Here is a 21,331-nt window from a genome sequence, read left to right on the forward strand (position 1 = left end):
GAGGTGTAATGAGGTATAGGAGATAGTGCGGTCAGGTAGGGAGGTGAGATGAGGTGAAAGTGATGGTGAATGTGATGGCGAATGTGATGGTGAATGTGATGGTAAAAGTGATGGTGAAAGTGACGGTGAAAGTGATGGTGAATGTGATGGTATTAGACTATGGAGGTTACAAGGTAAGGTGAATAAGATGAGAGGTGACGGAAATGGTGAGTTGAATGCGGTGAGATAAGGATGAAAGGTTAGGGGGTGAGGTAATACAAGGTGAGATGATGTGATGAGGTGAGGTTAGAAGGTAAGACGAGGAGCTGAGGAACGTTTTACTGGTAGGAACCTCCTGGTTACACCAGCCCACAGGGGATTATTGTGTCCGTCCGTCGTGCATCAAAAAATGGGAGGGCTTGGGCTGGGTGGAGAGGGGAGGGTGGGGCTGGGTGGTGGGAGGGGTGGGGCTGGGTGGGGAGGGGCTGGGTGGGGAGGGTGGGGCTGGGTGGTGGTAGGGGTGAAGCTGGGTGGGGAGGGTGGGGAGGGGTGGGGGTGGGTGGGGAGGGTGGGGCTGGGTGGGGGGTGGGGCTGGGTGGGGAGGGTGGGGAGGGTGGGGAGGGGTGGGGGAGGGTGGGGAGGGGTGGGGGAGGGTGGGGCTGGGTGGGGGGTGGGGCTGGGTGGGGAGGGGCTGGTCACCCCGTGGTGCCCTTATAAAACTCAACAACGTTTAACCTACTCACGCCGGCTTGTGCCCGCCCTCACAGTCGGGCATATTTGCGGAGTACACCACGCCGCCGTTGACCCTGCCCATTGACCGAGCAACACAACAACGTTCCTACCAGCTCCCTCCGCAGGAGGACAATGTGTTAGTCAGAGTTAGTCAGAGTTAGTCAGAGGTGAGGGACGGGTGATGTGATGACATTAGGCGAGGTGAGTAAAGTGCTGACGAGGCGGACAAGTCGAGGAGGAGGAGGAGGCGGCGGCGACTTTTCTCCTCCTCCTCCTCGGCGACGCCGCCGCCTCCTCGCGGGGAAGGAGGCGGCGGCAGCAGCAGCAGCAGCGGGAGGGGGAGGAGCCATCGCCGCCGCCTCCTTAACTGGGGCAAAGGTGAGGGGGGGGGACAGTGCCGGCCTTGCCTGCTTGCCGCTGTCTCTCTCCTCTGTGTGTCTCCTCTCTCTCCTCTGTCTCTCTCCTCTGTGTGTGTCTCCTCTCGTCTCCTGTCCCCCCCCCTGTTGTCTCTCTCCTCTTGCCATGGCCGAACAGCAGCGAATCAGCCCCGTGAAGAACTTCTTCGCCGGCGGCTTCGGCGGCGTCTGCCTCGTGTTCACCGGTCACCCCCTCGACACCATCAAGGTACCCCCCCCCCCGGGGTCTAGGGGTCACAGCGGGGGTCACAGTGGGGTCTATGGGGTCAGGGTGATAGGGGAAGGCGAGGGGGTAAAGGGACGTGGGTTGTAGGGGATGTGCAGGTTATCGGGGCGCGAAGGGGTTTTGCAGGGGATTGCCAGGGAGGGTGCAGCAAGGGGATAGGTGGAGGGGTCCTGCAGATGCAGGTGGTGTAAGTTGGGGTGGTGTAGCTTGGGGTGGTGTAAGTTGGGGTGGTGTAGCTTGGGGTGGTGTAGCTTGGGGTGGTGTAAGTTGGGGTGGTGTAGCTTGGGGTGGTGTAAGTTGGGGTGGTGTAAGTTGGGGTGGTGTAAGTTGGGGTGGTGTAGCTTGGGGTGGTGTAAGTTGGGGTGGTGTAAGTTGGGGTGGTGTAGCTTGGGGTGGTGTAGCTTGGGGTGGTGGTGGTGGTGGTGTAGCTTGGGGTGGTGGTGGTGGTGGTGATGATGTGCAGGGGTTTAGGGGTTGAGGGGTAGAGGGGATACCCAGACAGGGGTAGGGAGGCCTGGTTGGTGATGGCGAATCGCGTCCCCGTGTTTCGCCCCCGCGGGGAGCTCCGCTTGCCCCTCGCGCAGCGTCCATCGCCACAAGCCTCATCATCTTCCCGCCTTCAACACGGCGCGACGTGCACACAACGCACGCGTGTGTGTGCTGTGTATGCTGTGTGTGGTGTGTGTGATGTGTGTGCTGTGTGTGCTGTGTATGTGTGTGTGTGTGCTGTGTGTATGTGCTGTGTGTGTGTGCTGTGTGTGGTGTGCTGTGTGCGTACTGTGTGGTGTGTGCTGTGTGTATGTGTGTGGTGTGCTGTGTGTGGTGTGCTGTGTGTGGTGTGCTGTGTGTGGTGTGCTGTGTGTGGTGTGCTGTGTGTGGTGTGCTGTGTGTGGTGTGCTGTGTGTGGTGTGCTGTGTGTGGTGTGCTGTGTGTGGTGTGCTGTGTGTGGTGTGCTGTGTGTGGTGTGCTGTGTGTGGTGTGCTGTGTGTGGTGTGCTGTGTGTGGTGTGCTGTGTGTGGTGTGCTGTGTGTGGTGTGCTGTGTGTGGTGTGCTGTGTGTGGTGTGCTGTGTGTGGTGTGCTGTGTGTGGTGTGCTGTGTGTGGTGTGCTGTGTGTGGTGTGCTGTGTGTGGTGTGCTGTGTGTGGTGTGCTGTGTGTGTGTGCTGTGTGTGTGTGCTGTGTGTGTGTGCTGTGTGTGTGTGCTGTGTGTGTGTGCTGTGTGTGTGTGCTGTGTGTGTGTGCGTGTGTGCTGTGTGTGCTGTGTGTGTGTGCTGTGTGTGGTGTGCTGTGTGCGTACTGTGTGGTGTGTGCTGTGTGTGGTGTGCTGTGTGCGTACTGTGTGGTGTGTGCTGTGTGTGTGTGTGCTGTGTGTGTGTGGTGTGTATGCTATGTGTGTGGTGTGTATGCTGTGTGTGGTGTGCTGTGTGTGATGTGCTGTGTGCGCGCGCGCTGTGTGTGTGTGTTTGCTGTGTGTGTGCGTACTGTGTGGTGTGTGTGTGTGCTGTGTGTGTGCTGTGTGTGTGTATGTGTGTGTGCGCTGTGTGTGTCCGGCAAAACAACCTCCTACCTCCTCGCGGTGCCGGACGGGCAACATTGTCGTGGGCAGTGCTGTGGGGGGAGGGCCAATGCCCATTGGCCTCTCCCCTCATGGCGTCTGTGACCACCACAGTGGCTAAACGGGGGCTCTGGACGGGTGCGAGGGGCTGGTAACCCCTCCACCTTCAATTAACCACCACTAAACTACGAAGTAAACATAAACCTGTAATTAATAAGCTTGTGCCGGAGGCCCCGGGGGGTCAGGCTTTTATGACGTCTCCTGGCCAAACCCCATTTGGCGGAGCCAGGAGATTGAATTTTAACCCTCGGGGCTCCTCCAGAAACAACGAAAAACCATTGCGGATGGCCACGTGGAATGTTCGAACGCTCACTGCGGAGGAGAGGCTGCCACTCCTCTGTCGGGAGCTGGACCGGTACCGCCTGGATCTCTGTGGGAGGGTGGCGTTTGTGCACAGACTGCCCTATATGACATCATAACAACAGTCTGGACCACTGGACGGGTTCCGCAGGACTGGAAGGATGCCCTGGTGGTCCCCCTCTTTAAGAAGGGGGACCGTACCGACTGTAACAACTACAGGGGCATCTCACTCCTCAGTGTGCCGGGTAAGGTCCTGGCAAGGATTATTCAACATCGCCTTGCTAGGCATGCTGAGGAGAGGCTTGCGGAGCCCCAATGTGGTTTCAGGAAAGGGCGGTCCTGCACAGATGCCATATTTTCTGTCCGTCTGCTACAGCAGAGGTGTAGGGAATTCCAAAAAGACCTACATCTCTGCTTCATTGACCTGGTCAAGGCCTATGATACCATCAGTAGGACTGGGCTCTGGGTTGTTCTTCGTGCTTTCGGAGTCCCTGACCCACTGCTCACGATCATTAAGGACCTTCATGATGGTGAGCGGGCCCGGGTAAAACTACGTGGCCGGGAGTCGGAGCCTTTCCCTGTACACCTTGGGGTGCGACAGGGATGTCCTCTGGCTCCCACATTATTTAACATCTATTTCGACTGCGTAGTTCGTGAAGCCTTCAATAGCTGTACCGGGGGAATTACCATTTGGTACAGATACAATGGGAGGCTGATCGACGCCCGGGTGCGATCAAGGGATGGCTCCCTATTGGTCAACCACGTTATGTATGCCGATGATTTAGTAATAGCTGCTCATTCAGAAGAGGAGTTGGAGACGCTGCTGCTGAGACTGGAGCGTGCCACTAAGAGGTGGGGCCTTACCATCAGCCCCACCAAAACTAAGCACCTGCCTGGGTATTTTGTACCATCGGGCACTCCACCCCCACAACTCCCAATCGGTGATGGGGCAGTTGTGGAGAGAGTGGAGAGTTTCCCATACCTGGGCAGTGTGCTCATGACCGGCTCCAGTTTATCAGCAGAGGTCTCACTCCGAATCAGTCGAGCGGCAATATCTTTTCATCGGTTGCGTAACGCTGTGTGGAAGCTACCTGGTCTGTCGCTCCGCACGAAGCTTCAGGTCTTCTCGGCCACGGTCATTCCCTCCCTTCTCTATGCTTGCGAAACGTGGACCCCCCTAGTGGAGCATCTTCGCCGGTTGGAAACATTTAGGCTGGCCTGCCTACGATCCATCCTGGGTTTAACCAGGCTGGATTGTGTGAGGAGCTCACAAGTCCTTGAAAGATCTGGGCAAAGTCCCATCAGTGAGCTCCTCCGGCAGGCAAGGCTGCGTTGGCTGGGTCATGTAGCCCGCATGCCCAGCCACCGCATGCCTAAACAGCTTTTGTTCGGCCGGATCGAGGGGGCTAAACGGGCGCGGCACGGGCTAGAGAAGAGATGGAGTGATGTGGTACAGGAGGACGTGGAGCTGAGTGGACTTGCCGATGACTGGTACCAGCGGTGTCAAGATCGGCCTCAGTGGAGGAGGCTCGTGAAGGACGCTACTGGGCAGTTGGAGGCAGTCGCCCTCCAACAACAACGGAGGGCGGAGGAGCGACGCTCACAACAACGAGCGGAGCGCCGGGTGGCTAAAGCACAGCAAGTTGGCACAGTAGGGGGCACAGGTGGTGCATCAGCCAGTCATCTCGGTCATCTCGGTCAGTCGACCCGTGGCACCTGCTGGGTCTGCCCCGTGACCTCCTGCCAGCGGGCGTTCGACACTTCACGTGGCCTCAAGGTGCACATGGCCTGGCACAAGCGTCGTGGTGACGTCACCGCCACTTAGTGGCGAATGGCGGTTGTTGCGCTGTGTGTGTGTGTGCTGTGTGTGTGTGTGCTGTGTGTATGTGTGTGTGCGCTGTGTGTATGTGTGTGTGCGCTGTGTGTATGTGTGCTGTGTGTGTGTGCTGTGTAGACATGCAGCACACGAAACAGGGGGGGGTTAATGTGCCAGGGCCTCACGGGCTACGGCTGACTCCGGCCCCTCTCATCTCACTCTCATCTCACAGCCCTGTGGCGCCCACACGTGGCCTGCACGAGAACATGTGGTGTTGCTGCTGCTGCTGCTGCCAGTATCAAAGTCACAACAGGGACCCGGGTGTTCAGATGTTCAAGCACCAAACAGATCGCTTCGGCAAAGGAATAGAATTCTAGATTTGAAGCTTTCGTGACTGCAAGGATTCATATTCTTAGGTTTTTTTCGGTAAAGTCACGTAGGTAAAACATTAAAATTAATAAAAGTAAAATAAAATAAAAATCACGACGTTTCGGAGGCAACACAAGCTTCCGTCTTCAGGTGGAACCGTCACAGCCACGACAGCTGTATCATTTACTTGTATCATTTACTTGATACAGCTGTCGTGGCTGTGACGGTTCCACCTGAAGACGGAAGCTTGTGTTGCCTCCGAAACGTCTTGATTTTTATTTTACTTTTATTAATTTTTATGTTTTACCTACGTGACTTTACCGAAAAAACCTAAGAAAAGGAATATAAGACTGCGCAAACCGCACGTACTTGCGGTGGACATGCAAACAGACGTGCTCTGATCATGAATAATCTACGCATTGCCTTTGAAACGTGTCTCAAGAAGGCTGTCTCTGGTCTAGGCCTAACAGTCTCAAAGTCAATGCCACATTATCAGAGTGTCTGCATGGTCACCACACGTACTTGTGGTTGATGCGGACTTGATCCCTTGCTAAAGGTTCCTATTTGGTGTTTGAACATCTTAACACCTCCTGTTTTTTTGCCAGAAAGGGTAAAACCTACTCATATTTTTCACACGTGTCCTTTGACCACTGTGTGAAATGTACCGCAAACCACATTTATACGTGGAAATGTTCGTGAAAAAAAACCAGCAGGCACATGTCATTGCATTCAGCGGATTTGCACTGCAGGGTAACGTTATATTTAACTTTGTTACAATCTTTTAAAATGTGCGCGATACGCGTCGTGTAGTTGCTTTTGTGCTGATTTCTATTCACGTCACTGCTCTGCTTTATTTGCTTTGCCTTTGTCATTTTGCCATTATGGTGGCCCAGGTGTCACTTGCAAAAATTGACAAAATCCATCCTGGCCTTTTTGAGTTCTCCTGCCAGGCCAAACAAAATAATCCTGGCATTTTAAAACTTAAAGGTGAGCCGTGATTATTGTATTAACTGAGGCTCAGGTCTGCGTGTGTTGATGCGTTTGCCACTCTCCCCGTAACGTTTATTTGGAAGTCCGATTCTGCATCCACCGGCCCTGGGAGTTTGGTCACAGTGTTATCAGTCACGGGGACTTGGGCTATCGCATTAGGATTTAGGGTTATATGGACGTGGTTGGGGCTGGGTCAGTGTTACTGTTGTATGGTTACAGCTGTAGGGCAAAGGTTAAGGGTGTTGGGTGGAGTGGTATGATGCAGTATTGTGGTTAGGCATTTCAGCAGACTTATGTCGTGTGATTGTTTGTGTGATGACTGTGGTGTGGTTGTTGTGATTGTTTTACCTCGTTGGTGTTGTACCTCACTGTCCTTATTGTGAAATTTAATTTACGACTGTTTCATTACAGTGCAGTTATTTTTGCTCAAAATAACATGTGTTGTGCTCCTTTTAGACGAATCCACTGACTCGCTATCAATAACATGCACCTCACTTGACTTGGGCTACTGCCAGCGACCTGCTGTCACTAATGTGGGTGTCCGTGCGGGCGCTGTGCGTGACCCCACAGGTTCGCCTTCAGACCCAGCCGCGACCGCTACCCGGCGAGTCTCCCCTCTATGCCGGCACCTTCGACTGCTGCCGCAAGACCCTCGCCAAAGAGGTGCGTGCGTCCGGCTCGCTCCGTATCTGCCCGCACCTACGATTTGCACGGTTGGTTGGCTACGTACGGTGCCGAAGGAGTTCAACGTACGGAGTGTTGTGAGGTGGCCGATGCAGCTCAGAGGTCAGAGTGCTGAGCTGGCACTGCTGAGGTCCGAGGTTTGAATGCGAGTTTCCGCCGTCTGTGATTAAAACCGGGATCTCGGGTGTGGGACGTTTATGGGCTCAGTCAGGTAAGTGGCTTGCACGCATAAAGAAAGGTCACGCTAAATTTGGTTCTGCACTTAATTTTCCCAAAATTCCATCTCCTGAGAGTTAACGGTCGCAGTTTTATAACCCAAAACACAAAGGCCCAGACAGGGCATTTTTGTTGAGAACAGCCAGATCAATTGGTGATTGTAAATATTGTAAAGTATGGGTTATCTTTCAAATAAACATATATACAACCATTCCTATTTCTATGCGGTAGTAGATGCGTTCCTGAAAAGTGTCACGTTAAGCGAGGAATTGCTGCACGGTAAATTCAGCCTGCAGTCATCTCCTGGTGGGACAAAAAACTTGGCTGAGGGTACGCCGCCACGTGACTGTATCGTTCCGCGTACTGTATCACTGTACCGCTCGGCCACGTTGCTCAAGAAAGTAGTTCGTCAATGACCGCTCATGAACCTCGTTATAACGGGCACGTTCTGCGTTGTGCAAAAACTGTTCCCTTTTAGAAGAACCGTGTTATTGGGAAAACACGTCGTGAGAAGACGCATTCAATTACCTTGGTGAATCGTGGCCTTTACGAGGCAAGACATGGATGTGAATGGCCTTCGCCTGCAGTCCCTACAGATACCACAGGCCGCTTGTGTTGGTCCCACCTCCTCTCGTCCGTCGCTTGTCTCGCCAGGGCCTGCGGGGGCTCTACAAGGGCATGGCGGCGCCGCTGGTGGGGGTGGCGCCCATGTTCGCCGTTTGCTTCTTTGGATTCGGCCTCGGCAAGAAGTTTCAGCAGACACACCCCGAGGACTCTCTGACGTGCGTAGTTGAGCGAAGGCCGTGTACGGAATCCATCCCTGTGGCTTGTGTTTGCCGGTTGCGAGTGTGGCAGTGGTGTTTCGTAGTGTGGGGCGGTGTTTCGGTTTTGTCCGGTGGTGTGTTGTGGTTTTGTCCGGTGGTGTGTTGTGGTTGTGTTTCATTGTGTTCGGCTTTGTTGCACGACATAGCGTGATGTCATCTTGTGTGGTGGTGCACTGTGTTGCGTGTAGCGGTTGTGTCTTGGTTATCGTTTGCAAGCCCTCAGGAGTGTAGTTTGAGGTTGGCGGTGGTTGTGGAAAGTGCGGTGCATGCATGCATGATGTATTGGCAGTTTCTAGCGTTCGTAATGCACAGGCCCTCAAACGTGTAGCTGACGGTGGCTCTGACGGTTGTGGCAAGTGTGCACGTGTGTCGCGTTTCTCATACCCAAGCCATCGGTTGTTGTAGTTGGAGGCTAGCAGTGGCTCTGGTGTGCGTGCTGGTCGTAGTGGCTATTCATTGCATATCCGATTCACGAACCCACTGCGGTGTAGTTACCGTCTCGCCGTGGCTGTGCGTGCAACAGTTCTCGCGGTAGTCCGGACGGAGGCTAAACGGTGCCCGCGGTGCCGACCCACAGGTACATCCAGCTCTTCAAGGCCGGCATGCTGTCCGGCGTGTTCACCACGGTCATCATGGCGCCCGGCGAGCGCATCAAGTGCCTCCTGCAGGTGCAGGCCAACACGGGCGGCATCAAGTACGCGGGCCCCATGGACTGCGTCAAGCAGATCTACCGCGAGTCCGGCATTCGCGGCGTCTACAAGGGCACCGCCCTCACGCTCATGCGCGGTGCGAACTTTGTTTGTTTACGGATTTATTTCTCACCGAATTTATTCCCGGGTTGCTGGTAGACCGGACGGTGGCACGTGACCGGTACTGAACGTGGTGCTTCCGGGTGCTGAAGTAAGATTTGCATTTATTTTGTGCTTACATTTGCCCCATAATGCTAAATCGCCTTACATCATGACATCTCGTCTCAATAATTCGAATTTCCAGTGGTAGTTTTTTTTTAGGCTGGGGTCTCCCTCCTACAAGGTGACGCAGCACTGGCCAGTAATTTGCGGTAGTTTTTGTTTCACATTTTTAGGCCATGAACACCGGCACACACATTATACTCCCTTTCAAATAACGTCATTGGATCTAAGACGCTCACTGCGATGCAGACAGCGCGTAATATTTACGGTTCAAACACAGCAGAAATATTAATCAGGGCGTCTTGAAACACGAACCTCTGAAACAGGGCTGCAAACGTCACCCGCCATATGATCCCGGTCACTGACCCGGTCAAACCCGGCTGAAATGGAGCCCAGGTTCCCATTCCTGCTGCCAGCCGCGCGCACACGTGACTGTGGCTGTGGTGAGAGAAGGGGAAGGCCACGGGCAACTTGGCACCACCCACCAGCCGCCAGCAGCAGCTGCGGGCCAGGCTTCACGTGCGTCACATGGCCGGTGCGCCGCTGTGTGACGCGCTCGCGGCGCGCGTGCCAATCTCGTCGGCCGCACGCAGATACTCAACCACCGACCGACTTGCGGGAGCAGTCATCGTCGACGTGACGTCGCCGCCAGGAAGATTTACCGTTCACCTCGAGGGTTGATATTTAGTGTTTAAATGCAGCTGCTCCTCAGAACAGCGTGTGTTAAAATGGGACGTGCTCGTCCTATTCTTACACAAATTGTGTAAGAATAGGTGACCTACCATTTATGTATGCTATTTGCTAATGCTAAACCAAAAAATGTAACCAATGTGACGGAACAAAGTGAGTCACAGTGAGAAATTCAAGCTGTACACCTAAACCACGCCGCCACCTTCACCTCAACAGAGTGAGGCTGGGCAGCAGGGTGGGGCAGTGGTGACGCTTGTGCTCCACAGCAAGATGGGCTAGGTTTGATTCCCAACCCTGGTGTCCATCTGTGTGGAGTTGTATTTGTTCTCTCCCTGTTCTGCATGGGTTTCCTCCAGGTTCTCCAATGTTCTCCCCTTTGGCTAAATAAAACAAATACTGTCACCGGTATTGGCCACACATCCCAGTGCTCAAAAACTGGATCACGCACAGCGACAACATCACCCCCCTCCACCCTTCCACCACAAAAAAGAATGGCAGCAACCTTCTGAGAATGAGTCTTTGGACTCGGCGAGGCTTTCCTGGGTAAACAAGCAATGATAATAACAAGGATGCACCATCTGCACAGTGGAATGATAATGACTGGGCTTCGTCAAACCTGACGGAATGAGATTAACCCCTCACCTGTACCCTTGGGCTCTGGGTCAAAAGCCACATTTCTCGGGACAGGCACCAGATCGCTGCCCGCACGAGGCTGCAAGGGACAGCGTCTACGGCGCCCTCTCCTGGGCAGTTAACGCTTTCCTCTCTAACTGGGGAATCGGGAGTACAGTGGTGGGTGGGTGTTGTCTCGCAGTGCTGTGCGGGCGTGAATATTTTTAACCTTGGTGCGTTTGCGCGTGTGCGCGTGTCCAGATGTCCCAGCCAGCGGGATGTATTTCATGACGTACGAGTGGCTCAAGAACGTCCTCACGCCGGAGGGGGGCAGGTCCGTGGGCATGGCCCCCCCCCCACTCGTCCCCGCACCCCACTGTCGTGCAGTATGCTCACCGCTGCACTGCTCTGTTGAATCTTAAAACTCAACACACCCGTCGGTGCTGTAACTTAGCCTGCTGACAGAGATTGCCCTCGGGCTGAATGCGGAATCTCTCTGTGTGCGTGTATGTGCAGTGTGTCTGACCTGAGCGTCCCTAAGATCCTGTTTGCGGGAGGCATGGCTGGAATTTTCAACTGGGCGGTGGCGATCCCGCCTGACACCCTCAAGTCTCGCTTCCAAACCGGTACAACCCATCTGGATACTCGGTCCACACTCGGTCACCAATCATTCTGTTCCCCACTCGCTCATCCCTTCACTCCCTCTCTCCGTCACTCCCTCTCTCGTGTCTTAGTTACCTGCCTCGCTCCACTCTCTCACACCCTCCCTTTCCCCGTCACTTCCTCTTGAGACCCTACACTCACTCTCTAACCTCCTTTCTCCTTCACTCCCTCACTGTGTGTACACAATGTGCGTGCGTGTACAGCAGTCAACTCGGTCTGTTAACCCCTGCCGGCAAGCCTCCGAAACTTCACATGATGGCCTTAAAGTGCATTTGGCCTGGCACAAGTGTCGTTGTGACTTGCGATTGTTGTTGCTGTGGCTCTGAAGTGCTCCCGAGCCTGGCACAAACGCCGTGGTATAACCGAGCCGTGCCATGGCCGTACCGAGTCCAGCCCCGTGCGAGTCATGACGACACGCACGCTTGTTCTTCCACTGCAGAAGCCGAGCTGTGCGGCTGACGTCGCACGAAATGAACGCGTCATCATCAGCCCTGTCCCTGGCCCTGCTTAGTCCCGGGCCAGATTCAAATGTCTTCCTGGTTCCCGGCTCAGTGTGGCAAATAGCCAGTGGTAACCTGCGCTGACTCGGCTCGGATGTGCCAGTGGAAAAGTAGGAGTGTAAGTGGTGAATGGCGGCTGTTGTTGTTGTTGCGCAGCACCGGAGGGGAAGTACCCGCACGGGTTCCGTGACGTGCTCAGGGAGTTGGTGCGGGAAGAGGGAGTCCTCTCTCTCTACAAGGGATTCACGGCCGTCATGCTGAGAGCATTCCCAGCCAATGCGGTGAGACCCGCGCAGCACATCACGCCCACCGCTAACCCTCATGTCAGTCCTCAAGTCACCACCACGTCTCCGCCACATTTCCCATGATAATGGCAACAATGCAGTGCCTGATACACAAATACGAAGGAGACATCACGGCAATACACACGCGGTTATCTGGCTTGACCACCTGAATGTGGAATTGTAGTTGTTGCTCTGCATCTACATCAGCCGTACGAGAGAAGAAGCAGCTCTCCATTGTGTATTATTTATATCACAGTTGCTAAGCACAAACCCAAAAGTCCAAAACGCCAAGTGACCAGCAACGAACGACCAGCGCTATTATCAAAGCTGTCATCGATGAGCGTGTAACACGCTTCTTGAATTGAGCAAGGGCATTATTATGAGAGAAAATAGATTGTGGGAGGAGGGAATTGCTTAGTTCAGCAGTGCGTGGGAAGAAGCAGAAAGAGGAGTGTTGTGTTCTGCAGTGCGGTGGTTGAACACAGTGTGGTGGATAAGGCGACAGGTTGTACCGCATGGCGTTTGGCACGATGTCTGACGTTTCACACCACGTGCTGGGAGCATCTTCAGGAACTGAACTTGTAGCTCCCAGCACGTGGAAAAACAAGGGGCTCGTAGTACTCTCAAATCTCTCCGCACAGATGGATTTAAATCTATCTCCTGGCCACTTTACAGCCCAGCAACAAGCTCGAGTGTTTTGTAGTTTAAAAAATGTGTGCGTGATCCGCCAACCCCTGCTGTGGATCACATGCGTGGGTGGGTGTGGCATGTATTTAAATGCAAACTCGTGCCAGTATGGCTGCCTTTGTAAATGCCCTTGTTGGCAGGTGCCCACATGGCACAGAGGTCGGAGCGTTGCCTAGCTGGCACCGATGGAGATCGGGGGCGAGAATCTGGGTTGTAACTGCTCAACCGTAATTATTAAATGGGTTGTGTTGCGATTTTAAGGTCAAATTTATCATTGCGGTTTTCATTCTAGTTTAGACACTCATTCTGAGAATTAAAAAAAATGCAGAGGCTGCTTTTACCCGCCCAGCAACAAATCTCTCTGTAGCAGCAGGGTGTGTGGGAAGGGGTCACCTGACGGGATCTCAGAAGTAGGTCTGCGACGTCTCGTTCAGTGGGCCATTCTCTCTAGCAGGCGGGTTGCCGCACTGCACTGGGAGAATTCTCAGTGGACTCTTTGTCTCGCGACGGGACAGAGGACAAATGAGTGAAGACAACGTGTTTTGTGGTGTCGGTGAGAAGCGTCCTGACGCTGTGTGTTTCCCCGCAGGCGTGCTTCCTGGGGTTCGAGGTTGCCATGAAGTGCCTCAACTGGCTCGCACCCAACATGTGAACGCCCCCTACCCCCTCCTCCCCCACCATCCCCCCACCCCTGCCGCTCTCACATCCCAAATACTGCTGGGGGTTCACAGGTTGCCAAACCTCCCTCTCCCTTCCTCCACCGGTCTCCCCCTGGTTCCCGCCCTCTCCCCATCTCCCTCTACCTCCCCCGCATCTCTTTCTTCCCCCTGTCTCGCTCCGCCCTCCCTCCACACACCTCCCCCACCTCACTGGCCTTACCTGGTTCTGCTGCCTTGCCTGCCGCGCGTGGCTATGGTGACTCTGCCGGGACCAGCAGCACCCACCAATGCATTCTGCGCCGTTGCCGGAGCCCCGAGCGAGTGAACGGTGGCCCCCGTGACGAACGGACATTCGGGGCGGACGGAGATATCAATCCGTACGTCGCAGCGCCTTAATGGGGTTTTATTATTTTCATAGTTTTTTGGGGGGTTTAGCAATCGTATGGAGGTGATTGGATCGGTGAAGCACGTGAGATGAAAAAATGTGAACCATGTGAACAATTTGTAAAGCGTAATAAATATATGCCTTGAGAAACTTGAGACGAAATATGCTGCATTGTTGAGTTCGGCCTGCAGTCCGTGTACAATGTCTGTGTTTGGTGAGAATGACACATGTCGAGGTTTAGGCGTGTAACACTCGGATCGTAGGTCTTAAAGCAGAGATGGAGGTCTCCTTGAAATTCCCAACACCTGCTGGAGCCGATGGACAGAAAACAGGGTGCCCGTGCAGGACCGCCCCAGCCTGAAACGGCAATGTCTCTCCATGAGCTTCTCCTTGGCGTGCCTGGCAAGGCAGTGATGTTGAATAATACAGGTAGAAACAACAGTTCCACACTGCCCACCAGGGATTATTTGTCTGTCTGTCGTGCATAGCCACGCCCTTGATTTGTATTTCATAGAGCACTTCGGGCGGGCTCAGCACCACGTGACGCGCCGCCCCACGCAGCTTGCGCCGCGTGACACGGATCGCACAAATTGCGCTGTCCAACCAAGTTCCTACCTCTGTTTTTTTTATCGGTAAAGTCACGTAGAGGTAAAAAAATAAAATAAAAAATAAATTAAATCACGACATTTCGGAGGCAACACAAGCTTCCGTCTCCGAAACGTCGTGATTTATTTTTTATTTATTTATTTTTTTCACCCACGTCACTTTACCGAAAAAACCCAAAGAGTTTGGACCCTTGCAGTCACGAAAACTTCAAATCTAGAATTGAGTTCCTACCTGCCCACTCTGAAGGATCGTGTTATTTGCCAGGATCTCTCCCGGCCTCGCACTGAAGAGGTTGATGTAGTTGCTGCAATCACCAGGGCATCCTTGCATTCTTAAAAGAACCGATCCTGTTGCCCAGGCAATTGTAATGATGTCATCTAGGGCAGCCTGCAGCGAATGTGCTTGGCTTTAGCCGGTCTCAGGCTCTGGGTCGCTCTTCACACCTCCTCAGCAGAGAATCTGGATGTCTGTGCCGTAGAGTCCATTGGCTGAACCAACAATGGACCATCGTATCAAACACTAAGCTACCATAGTCCACACGGTAGTTAATAACACGGTGGCCTTAATAACTATACATTGTTACATTTCTGGCAATGCCCCTTCTTCATAGTGCAGCAATAGATAGGCCAGAGAGGTAAGAGTAGATAACAAGGGATTGCACTTTACATCATGGGACCTTGATTAGGTTTTTTTATCATCTCGACAGATTGCGCATGACGCCCGTGCCAATGAGCACTGTCCCTGAGCACAACATCAACCCCCAGAGTCGCCCCAAAGGTCACGGCGGCCACTCGGCACAGCGAGAGCGTCCGACCCGGTTCCGTGCAGCGTGCAGAAAGAAGCGCTGAGCGAGCAGTACAGAGAGCAGCACAGGGAGCAGCACAGGGAGCAGCACAGGGAGCAGCACAGGGAGCAGCACAGGGAGCAGCACAGGGAGCAGCACAGGGAGCAGCACGGGGAGCAGCACAGGGAGCAGCACAGGGAGCAGCACAGGGAGCAGCACAGAGAGCAGCACAGGGAGCAGCACAGGGAGCAGCACAGGGAGCAGCACAGAGCAGCACGGGGAGCAGCACGGGGAGCAGCACGGGGAGCAGCACAGGGAGCAGCACAGGGAGCAGCACAGGGAGCAGCACAGGGAGCAGCACAGGGAGCAGCACAGAGAGCAGCACAGGGAGCAGCACAGGGAGCAGCACAGAGAGCAGCACAGGGAGCAGCACAGGGAGCAGCACAGGGAGCAGCACAGGGAGCAGCAAGGAGCAGCACAGAGAGCAGCACAGGGAGCAGCACAGAGAGCAGCACAGGGAGCAGCACGGGGAGCAGCACGGAGAGCAGCACGGGGAGCAGCACAGGGAGCAGCACAGAGAGCAGCACAGAGAGCAGCACAGAGAGCAGCACAGAGAGCAGCACAGAGAGCAGCACAGGGAGCAGCACAGGGAGCAGCACAGGGAGCAGCACAGGGAGCAGCACAGGGAGCAGCACAGAGAGCAGCACAGAGAGCAGCACAGGGAGCAGCACAGGGAGCAGCACAGGGAGCAGCACAGGGAGCAGCACGGGGAGCAGCACAGAGAGCAGCACAGGGAGCAGCACAGGGAGCAGCACAGGGAGCAGCACGGAGAGCAGCACAGAGAGCAGCACAGGGAGCAGCACAGAGAGCAGCACAGAGAGCAGCACAGGGAGCAGCACAGGGAGCAGCACAGAGAGCAGCACGGAGAGCAGCACGGGGAGCAGCACAGGGAGCAGCACAGAGAGCAGCACAGAGAGCAGCACAGAGAGCAGCACAGGGAGCAGCACAGGGGGAGCAGCAGATCGCCGTCAGTGGCTCCCAACTCACGAGTCGCGACAAGCCCCCGACGCAACCCCAGCGACCCGAGTTCGAGTCCCGCTCACGATGATCTGAACCGGTTTTGGGCCTCCCCATAAGTCGAAACTCGCCCTCAAGTGAGTAGCCGGTGCGGTGTGTAAATATCAAGTGAGTAGCCGGTGCGGTGTGTAAATATCAAGTGAGTAGCCAGTGCAGTGTGTAAATATCAAGTGAGTAGCCGGTGCGGTGTGTAAATATCAAGTGAGTAGCCGGTGCGGTGTGTAAATATCAAGTGAGTAGCCAGTGCAGTGTGTAAATATCAAGTGAGTAGCCGGTGCGGTGTGTAAATATCAAATGAGTAGCCGGTGCGGTGTGTAAATATCAAGTGAGTAGCCAGTGCAGTGTGTAAATATCAAGTGAGTAGCCGGTGCGGTGTGTAAATATCAAGTGAGTAGCCGGTGCGGTGTGTAAATATCAAATGAGTAGCCGGTGCGGTGTGTAAATATCAAGTGAGTAGCCGGTGCGGTGTGTAAATATCAAGTGAGTAGCCAGTGCAGTGTGTAAATATCAAGTGAGTAGCCGGTGCAGTGTGTAAATATCAAGTGAGTAGCCAGTGCAGTGTGTAAATATCAAGTGAGTAGCCAGTGCAGTGTGTAAATATCAAGTGAGTAGCCGGTGCAGTGTGTAAATATCAAGTGAGTAGCCAGTGCAGTGTGTAAATATCAAGTGAGTAGCCGGTGCGGTGTGTAAATATCAAGTGAGTAGCCGGTGCGGTGTGTAAATATCAAGTGAGTAGCCGGTGCAGTGTGTAAATATCAAGTGAGTAGCCGGTGCAGTGTGTAAATATCAAGTGAGTAGCCGGTGCGGTGTGTAAATATCAAGTGAGTAGCCGGTGCGGTGTGTAAATATCTAGTGAGTAGCCAGTGCAGTGTGTAAATATCAAGTGAGTAGCCGGTGCGGTGTGTAAATATCTAGTGAGTAGCCAGTGCAGTGTGTAAATATCAAGTGAGTAGCCGGTGCGGTGTGTAAATATCAAGTGAGTAGCCGGTGCGGTGTGTAAATATCAAGTGAGTAGCCGGTGCGGTGTGTAAATATCAAGTGAGTAGCCAGTGCAGTGTGTAAATATCAAGTGAGTAGCCGGTGCAGTGTGTAAATATCAAGTGAGTAGCCAGTGCAGTGTGTAAATATCAAGTGAGTAGCCGGTGCGGTGTGTAAATATCAAGTGAGTAGCCAGTGCAGTGTGTAAATATCAAGTGAGTAGCCGGTGCGGTGTGTAAATATCAAGTGAGTAGCCGGTGCAGTGTGTAAATATCAAGTGAGTAGCCGGTGCGGTGTGTAAATATCAAGTGAGTAGCCAGTGCAGTGTGTAAATATCAAGTGAGTAGCCGGTGCAGTGTGTAAATATCAAGTGAGTAGCCAGTGCAGTGTGTAAATATCAAGTGAGTAGCCGGTGCGGTGTGTAAATATCAAGTGAGTAGCCGGTGCAGTGTGTAAATATCAAGTGAGTAGCCAGTGCAGTGTGTAAATATCAAGTGAGTAGCCGGTGCGGTGTGTAAATATCAAGTGAGTAGCCGGTGCAGTGTGTAAATATCAAGTGAGTAGCCAGTGCAGTGTGTAAATATCAAGTGAGTAGCCGGTGCGGTGTGTAAATATCAAGTGAGTAGCCGGTGCAGTGTGTAAATATCAAGTGAGTAGCCAGTGCAGTGTGTAAATATCAAGTGAGTAGCCGGTGCGGTGTGTAAATATCAAGTGAGTAGCCAGTGCGGTGTGTAAATATCAAATGAGTAGCCAGTGCAGTGTGTAAATATCAAATGAGTAGCCGGTGCAGTGTGTAAATATCAAGTGAGTAGCCGGTGCGGTGTGTAAATATCAAATGAGTAGCCGGTGCGGTGTGTAAATATCAAGTGAGTAGCCGGTGCGGTGTGTAAATATCAAATGAGTAGCCGGTGCAGTGTGTAAATATCAAATGAGTAGCCAGTGCAGTGTGTAAATATCAAGTGAGTAGCCAGTGCGGTGTGTAAATATCAAGTGAGTAGCCAGTGCAGTGTGTAAATATCAAGTGAGTAGCCAGTGCGGTGTGTAAATATCAAGTGAGTAGCCGGTGCGGTGTGTAAATATCAAGTGAATAGCCGGTGCGGTGTGTAAATATCAAGTGAGTAGCCGGTGCAGTGTGTAAATATCAAATGAGTAGCCGGTGCAGTGTGTAAATATCAAGTGAGTAGCCAGTGCAGTGTGTAAATATCAAATGAGTAGCCGGTGCAGTGTGTAAATATCAAATGAGTAGCCGGTGCAGTGTGTAAATATCAAGTGAGTAGCCAGTGCAGTGTGTAAATATCAAATGAGTAGCCGGTGCAGTGTGTAAATATCAAGTGAGTAGCCAGTGCAGTGTGTAAATATCAAGTGAGTAGCCGGTGCGGTGTGTAAATATCAAGTGAGTAGCCAGTGCAGTGTGTAAATATCAAGTGAGTAGCCGGTGCGGTGTGTAAATATCAAATGAGTAGCCAGTGCAGTGTGTAAATATCAAGTGAGTAGCCAGTGCAGTGTGTAAATATCAAATGAGTAGCCGGTGCAGTGTGTAAATATCAAGTGAGTAGCCAGTGCAGTGTGTAAATATCAAGTGAGTAGCCGGTGCGGTGTGTAAATATCAAGTGAGTAGCCAGTGCAGTGTGTAAATATCAAGTGAGTAGCCGGTGCAGTGTGTAAATATCAAGTGAGTAGCCGGTGCGGTGTGTAAATATCAAGTGAGTAGCCAGTGCAGTGTGTAAATATCAAGTGAGTAGCCAGTGCAGTGTGTAAATATCAAATGAGTAGCCAGTGCAGTGTGTAAATATCAAGTGAGTAGCCGGTGCAGTGTGTAAATATCAAGTGAGTAGCCAGTGCAGTGTGTAAATATCAAGTGAGTAGCCGGTGCAGTGTGTAAATATCAAGTGAGTAGCCAGTGCAGTGTGTAAATATCAAGTGAGTAGCCAGTGCAGTGTGTAAATATCAAGTGAGTAGCCAGTGCAGTGTGTAAATATCAAGTGAGTAGCCAGTGCAGTGTGTAAATATCAAGTGAGTAGCCAGTGCGGTGTGTAAATATCAAATGAGTAGCCAGTGCAGTGTGTAAATATCAAATGAGTAGCCAGTGCAGTGTGTAAATATCAAGTGAGTAGCCAGTGCAGTGTGTAAATATCAAGTGAGTAGCCGGTGCAGTGTGTAAATATCAAGTGAGTAGCCAGTGCAGTGTGTAAATATCAAGTGAGTAGCCGGTGCAGTGTGTAAATATCAAGTGAGTAGCCGGTGCGGTGTGTAAATATCAAGTGAGTAGCCGGTGCAGTGTGTAAATATCAAGTGAGTAGCCAGTGCAGTGTGTAAATATCAAGTGAGTAGCCAGTGCGGTGTGTAAATATCAAATGAGTAGCCAGTGCAGTGTGTAAATATCAAATGAGTAGCCAGTGCAGTGTGTAAATATCAAATGAGTAGCCGGTGCGGTGTGTAAATATCAAATGAGTAGCCGGTGCAGTGTGTAAATATCAAGTGAATAGCCAGTGCAGTGTGTAAATATCAAATGAGTAGCCGGTGCAGTGTGTAAATATCAAGTGAGTAGCCAGTGCAGTGTGTAAATATCAAATGAGTAGCCAGTGCAGTGTGTAAATATCAAGTGAGTAGCCGGTGCAGTGTGTAAATATCAAGTGAGTAGCCAGTGCAGTGTGTAAATATCAAGTGAGTAGCCAGTGCAGTGTGTAAATATCAAGTGAGTAGCCAGTGCAGTGTGTAAATATCAAGTGAGTAGCCAGTGCAGTGTGTAAATATCAAATGAGTAGCCAGTGCAGTGTGTAAATATCAAGTGAGTAGCCAGTGCAGTGTGTAAATATCAAGTGAGTAGCCAGTGCGGTGTGTAAATATCAAATGAGTAGCCGGTGCGGTGTGTAAATATCAAATGAGTAGCCGGTGCAGTGTGTAAATATCAAGTGAATAGCCAGTGCAGTGTGTAAATATCAAATGAGTAGCCGGTGCAGTGTGTAAATATCAAGTGAGTAGCCGGTGCGGTGTGTAAATATCAAGTGAGTAGCCGGTGCGGTGTGTAAATATCAAATGAGTAGCCGGTGCGGTGTGTAAATATCAAGTGAGTAGCCGGTGCGGTGTGTAAATATCAAATGAGTAGCCGGTGCAGTGTGTAAATATCAAGTGAGTAGCCAGTGCAGTGTGTAAATATCAAGTGAGTAGCCAGTGCGGTGTGTAAATATCAAGTGAATAGCCGGTGCAGTGTGTAAATATCAAATGAGTAGCCGGTGCGGTGTGTAAATATCAAATGAGTAGCCAGTGCAGTGTGTAAATATCAAGTGAATAGCCGGTGCAGTGTGTAAATATCAAGTGAGTAGCCGGTGCAGTGTGTAAATATCAAGTGAGTAGCCGGTGCAGTGTGTAAATATCAAGTGAGTAGCCAGTGCAGTGTGTAAATATCAAGTGAGTAGCCGGTGCAGTGTGTAAATATCAAATGAGTAGCCGGTGCGGTGTGTAAATATCAAGTGAGTAGCCAGTGCAGTGTGTAAATATCAAGTGAGTAGCCAGTGCGGTGTGTAAATATCAAGTGAGTAGCCAGTGCAGTGTGTAAATATCAAATGAGTAGCCGGTGCAGTGTGTAAATATCAAGTGAGTAGCCGGTGCAGTGTGTAAATATCAAGTGAGTAGCCAGTGCAGTGTGTAAATATCAAGTGAGTAGCCAGTGCGGTGTGTAAATATCAAGTGAGTAGCCAGTGCAGTGTGTAAATATCAAGTGAGTAGCCGGTGCAGTGTGTAAATATCAAGTGAGTAGCCAGTGCAGTGTGTAAATATCAAGTGAATAGCCGGTGCAGTGTGTAAATATCAAGTGAGTAGCCAGTGCAGTGTGTAAATATCAAGTGAGTAGCCGGTGCAGTGTGTAAATATCAAGTGAGTAGCCAGTGCAGTGTGTAAATATCAAGTGAATAGCCGGTGCAGTGTGTAAATATCAAGTGAGTAGCCAGTGCAGTGTGTAAATATCAAGTGAGTAGCCGGTGCAGTGTGTAAATATCAAGTGAATAGCCGGTGCAGTGTGTAAATATCAAGTGAGTAGCCAGTGCAGTGTGTAAATATCAAGTGAGTAGCCGGTGCAGTGTGTAAATATCAAATGAGTAGCCAGTGCAGTGTGTAAATATCAAGTGAGTAGCCAGTGCAGTGTGTAAATATCAAGTGAGTAGCCGGTGCAGTGTGTAAATATCAAATGAGTAGCCGGTGCGGTGTGTAAATATCAAATGAGTAGCCAGTGCAGTGTGTAAATATCAAATGAGTAGCCAGTGCGGTGTGTAAATATCAAATGAGTAGCCAGTGCAGTGTGTAAATATCAAATGAGTAGCCAGTGCAGTGTGT

General features: G+C 52.0%; 1 protein-coding gene across 1 annotated transcript; it reads left to right on the top strand.

The window, feature by feature from the left end:
* Positions 1 to 1,074: 1,074 nt before the first annotated feature.
* On the top strand, positions 1,075 to 13,712 carry SLC25A20 (solute carrier family 25 member 20). The gene is made up of 8 exons (XM_078874930.1): positions 1,075 to 1,335; positions 7,013 to 7,105; positions 7,997 to 8,124; positions 8,744 to 8,952; positions 10,641 to 10,713; positions 10,896 to 11,005; positions 11,699 to 11,823; positions 13,103 to 13,712. Exons 1-8 carry the CDS (start codon positions 1,234 to 1,236, stop codon positions 13,163 to 13,165), a joined length of 903 nt encoding a protein of 300 aa, XP_078731056.1. The 5' UTR covers positions 1,075 to 1,233; the 3' UTR covers positions 13,166 to 13,712.
* The last annotated feature ends 7,619 nt before the right edge of the window (positions 13,713 to 21,331 follow it).

Source organism: Lampetra fluviatilis, chromosome 40 (genome assembly GCF_964198595.1).
Source record: "Lampetra fluviatilis chromosome 40, kcLamFluv1.1, whole genome shotgun sequence".
Taxonomy (NCBI): Eukaryota; Metazoa; Chordata; class Hyperoartia; order Petromyzontiformes; family Petromyzontidae; genus Lampetra; species Lampetra fluviatilis.

Coding starts and splice junctions, on each gene's coding strand:
- SLC25A20 (XM_078874930.1), top strand. CDS start 1,234: ATGGCCGAACAGCAGCGAATCAGCCCCGTGAAGAACTTCTTCGCCGGC. Junction 1,336..7,012: donor ACCCCCTCGACACCATCAAG/GTACCCCCCCCC, acceptor GTGACCCCACAG/GTTCGCCTTCAGACCCAGCC. Junction 11,006..11,698: donor CAAGTCTCGCTTCCAAACCG/GTACAACCCATC, acceptor GTTGTTGCGCAG/CACCGGAGGGGAAGTACCCG.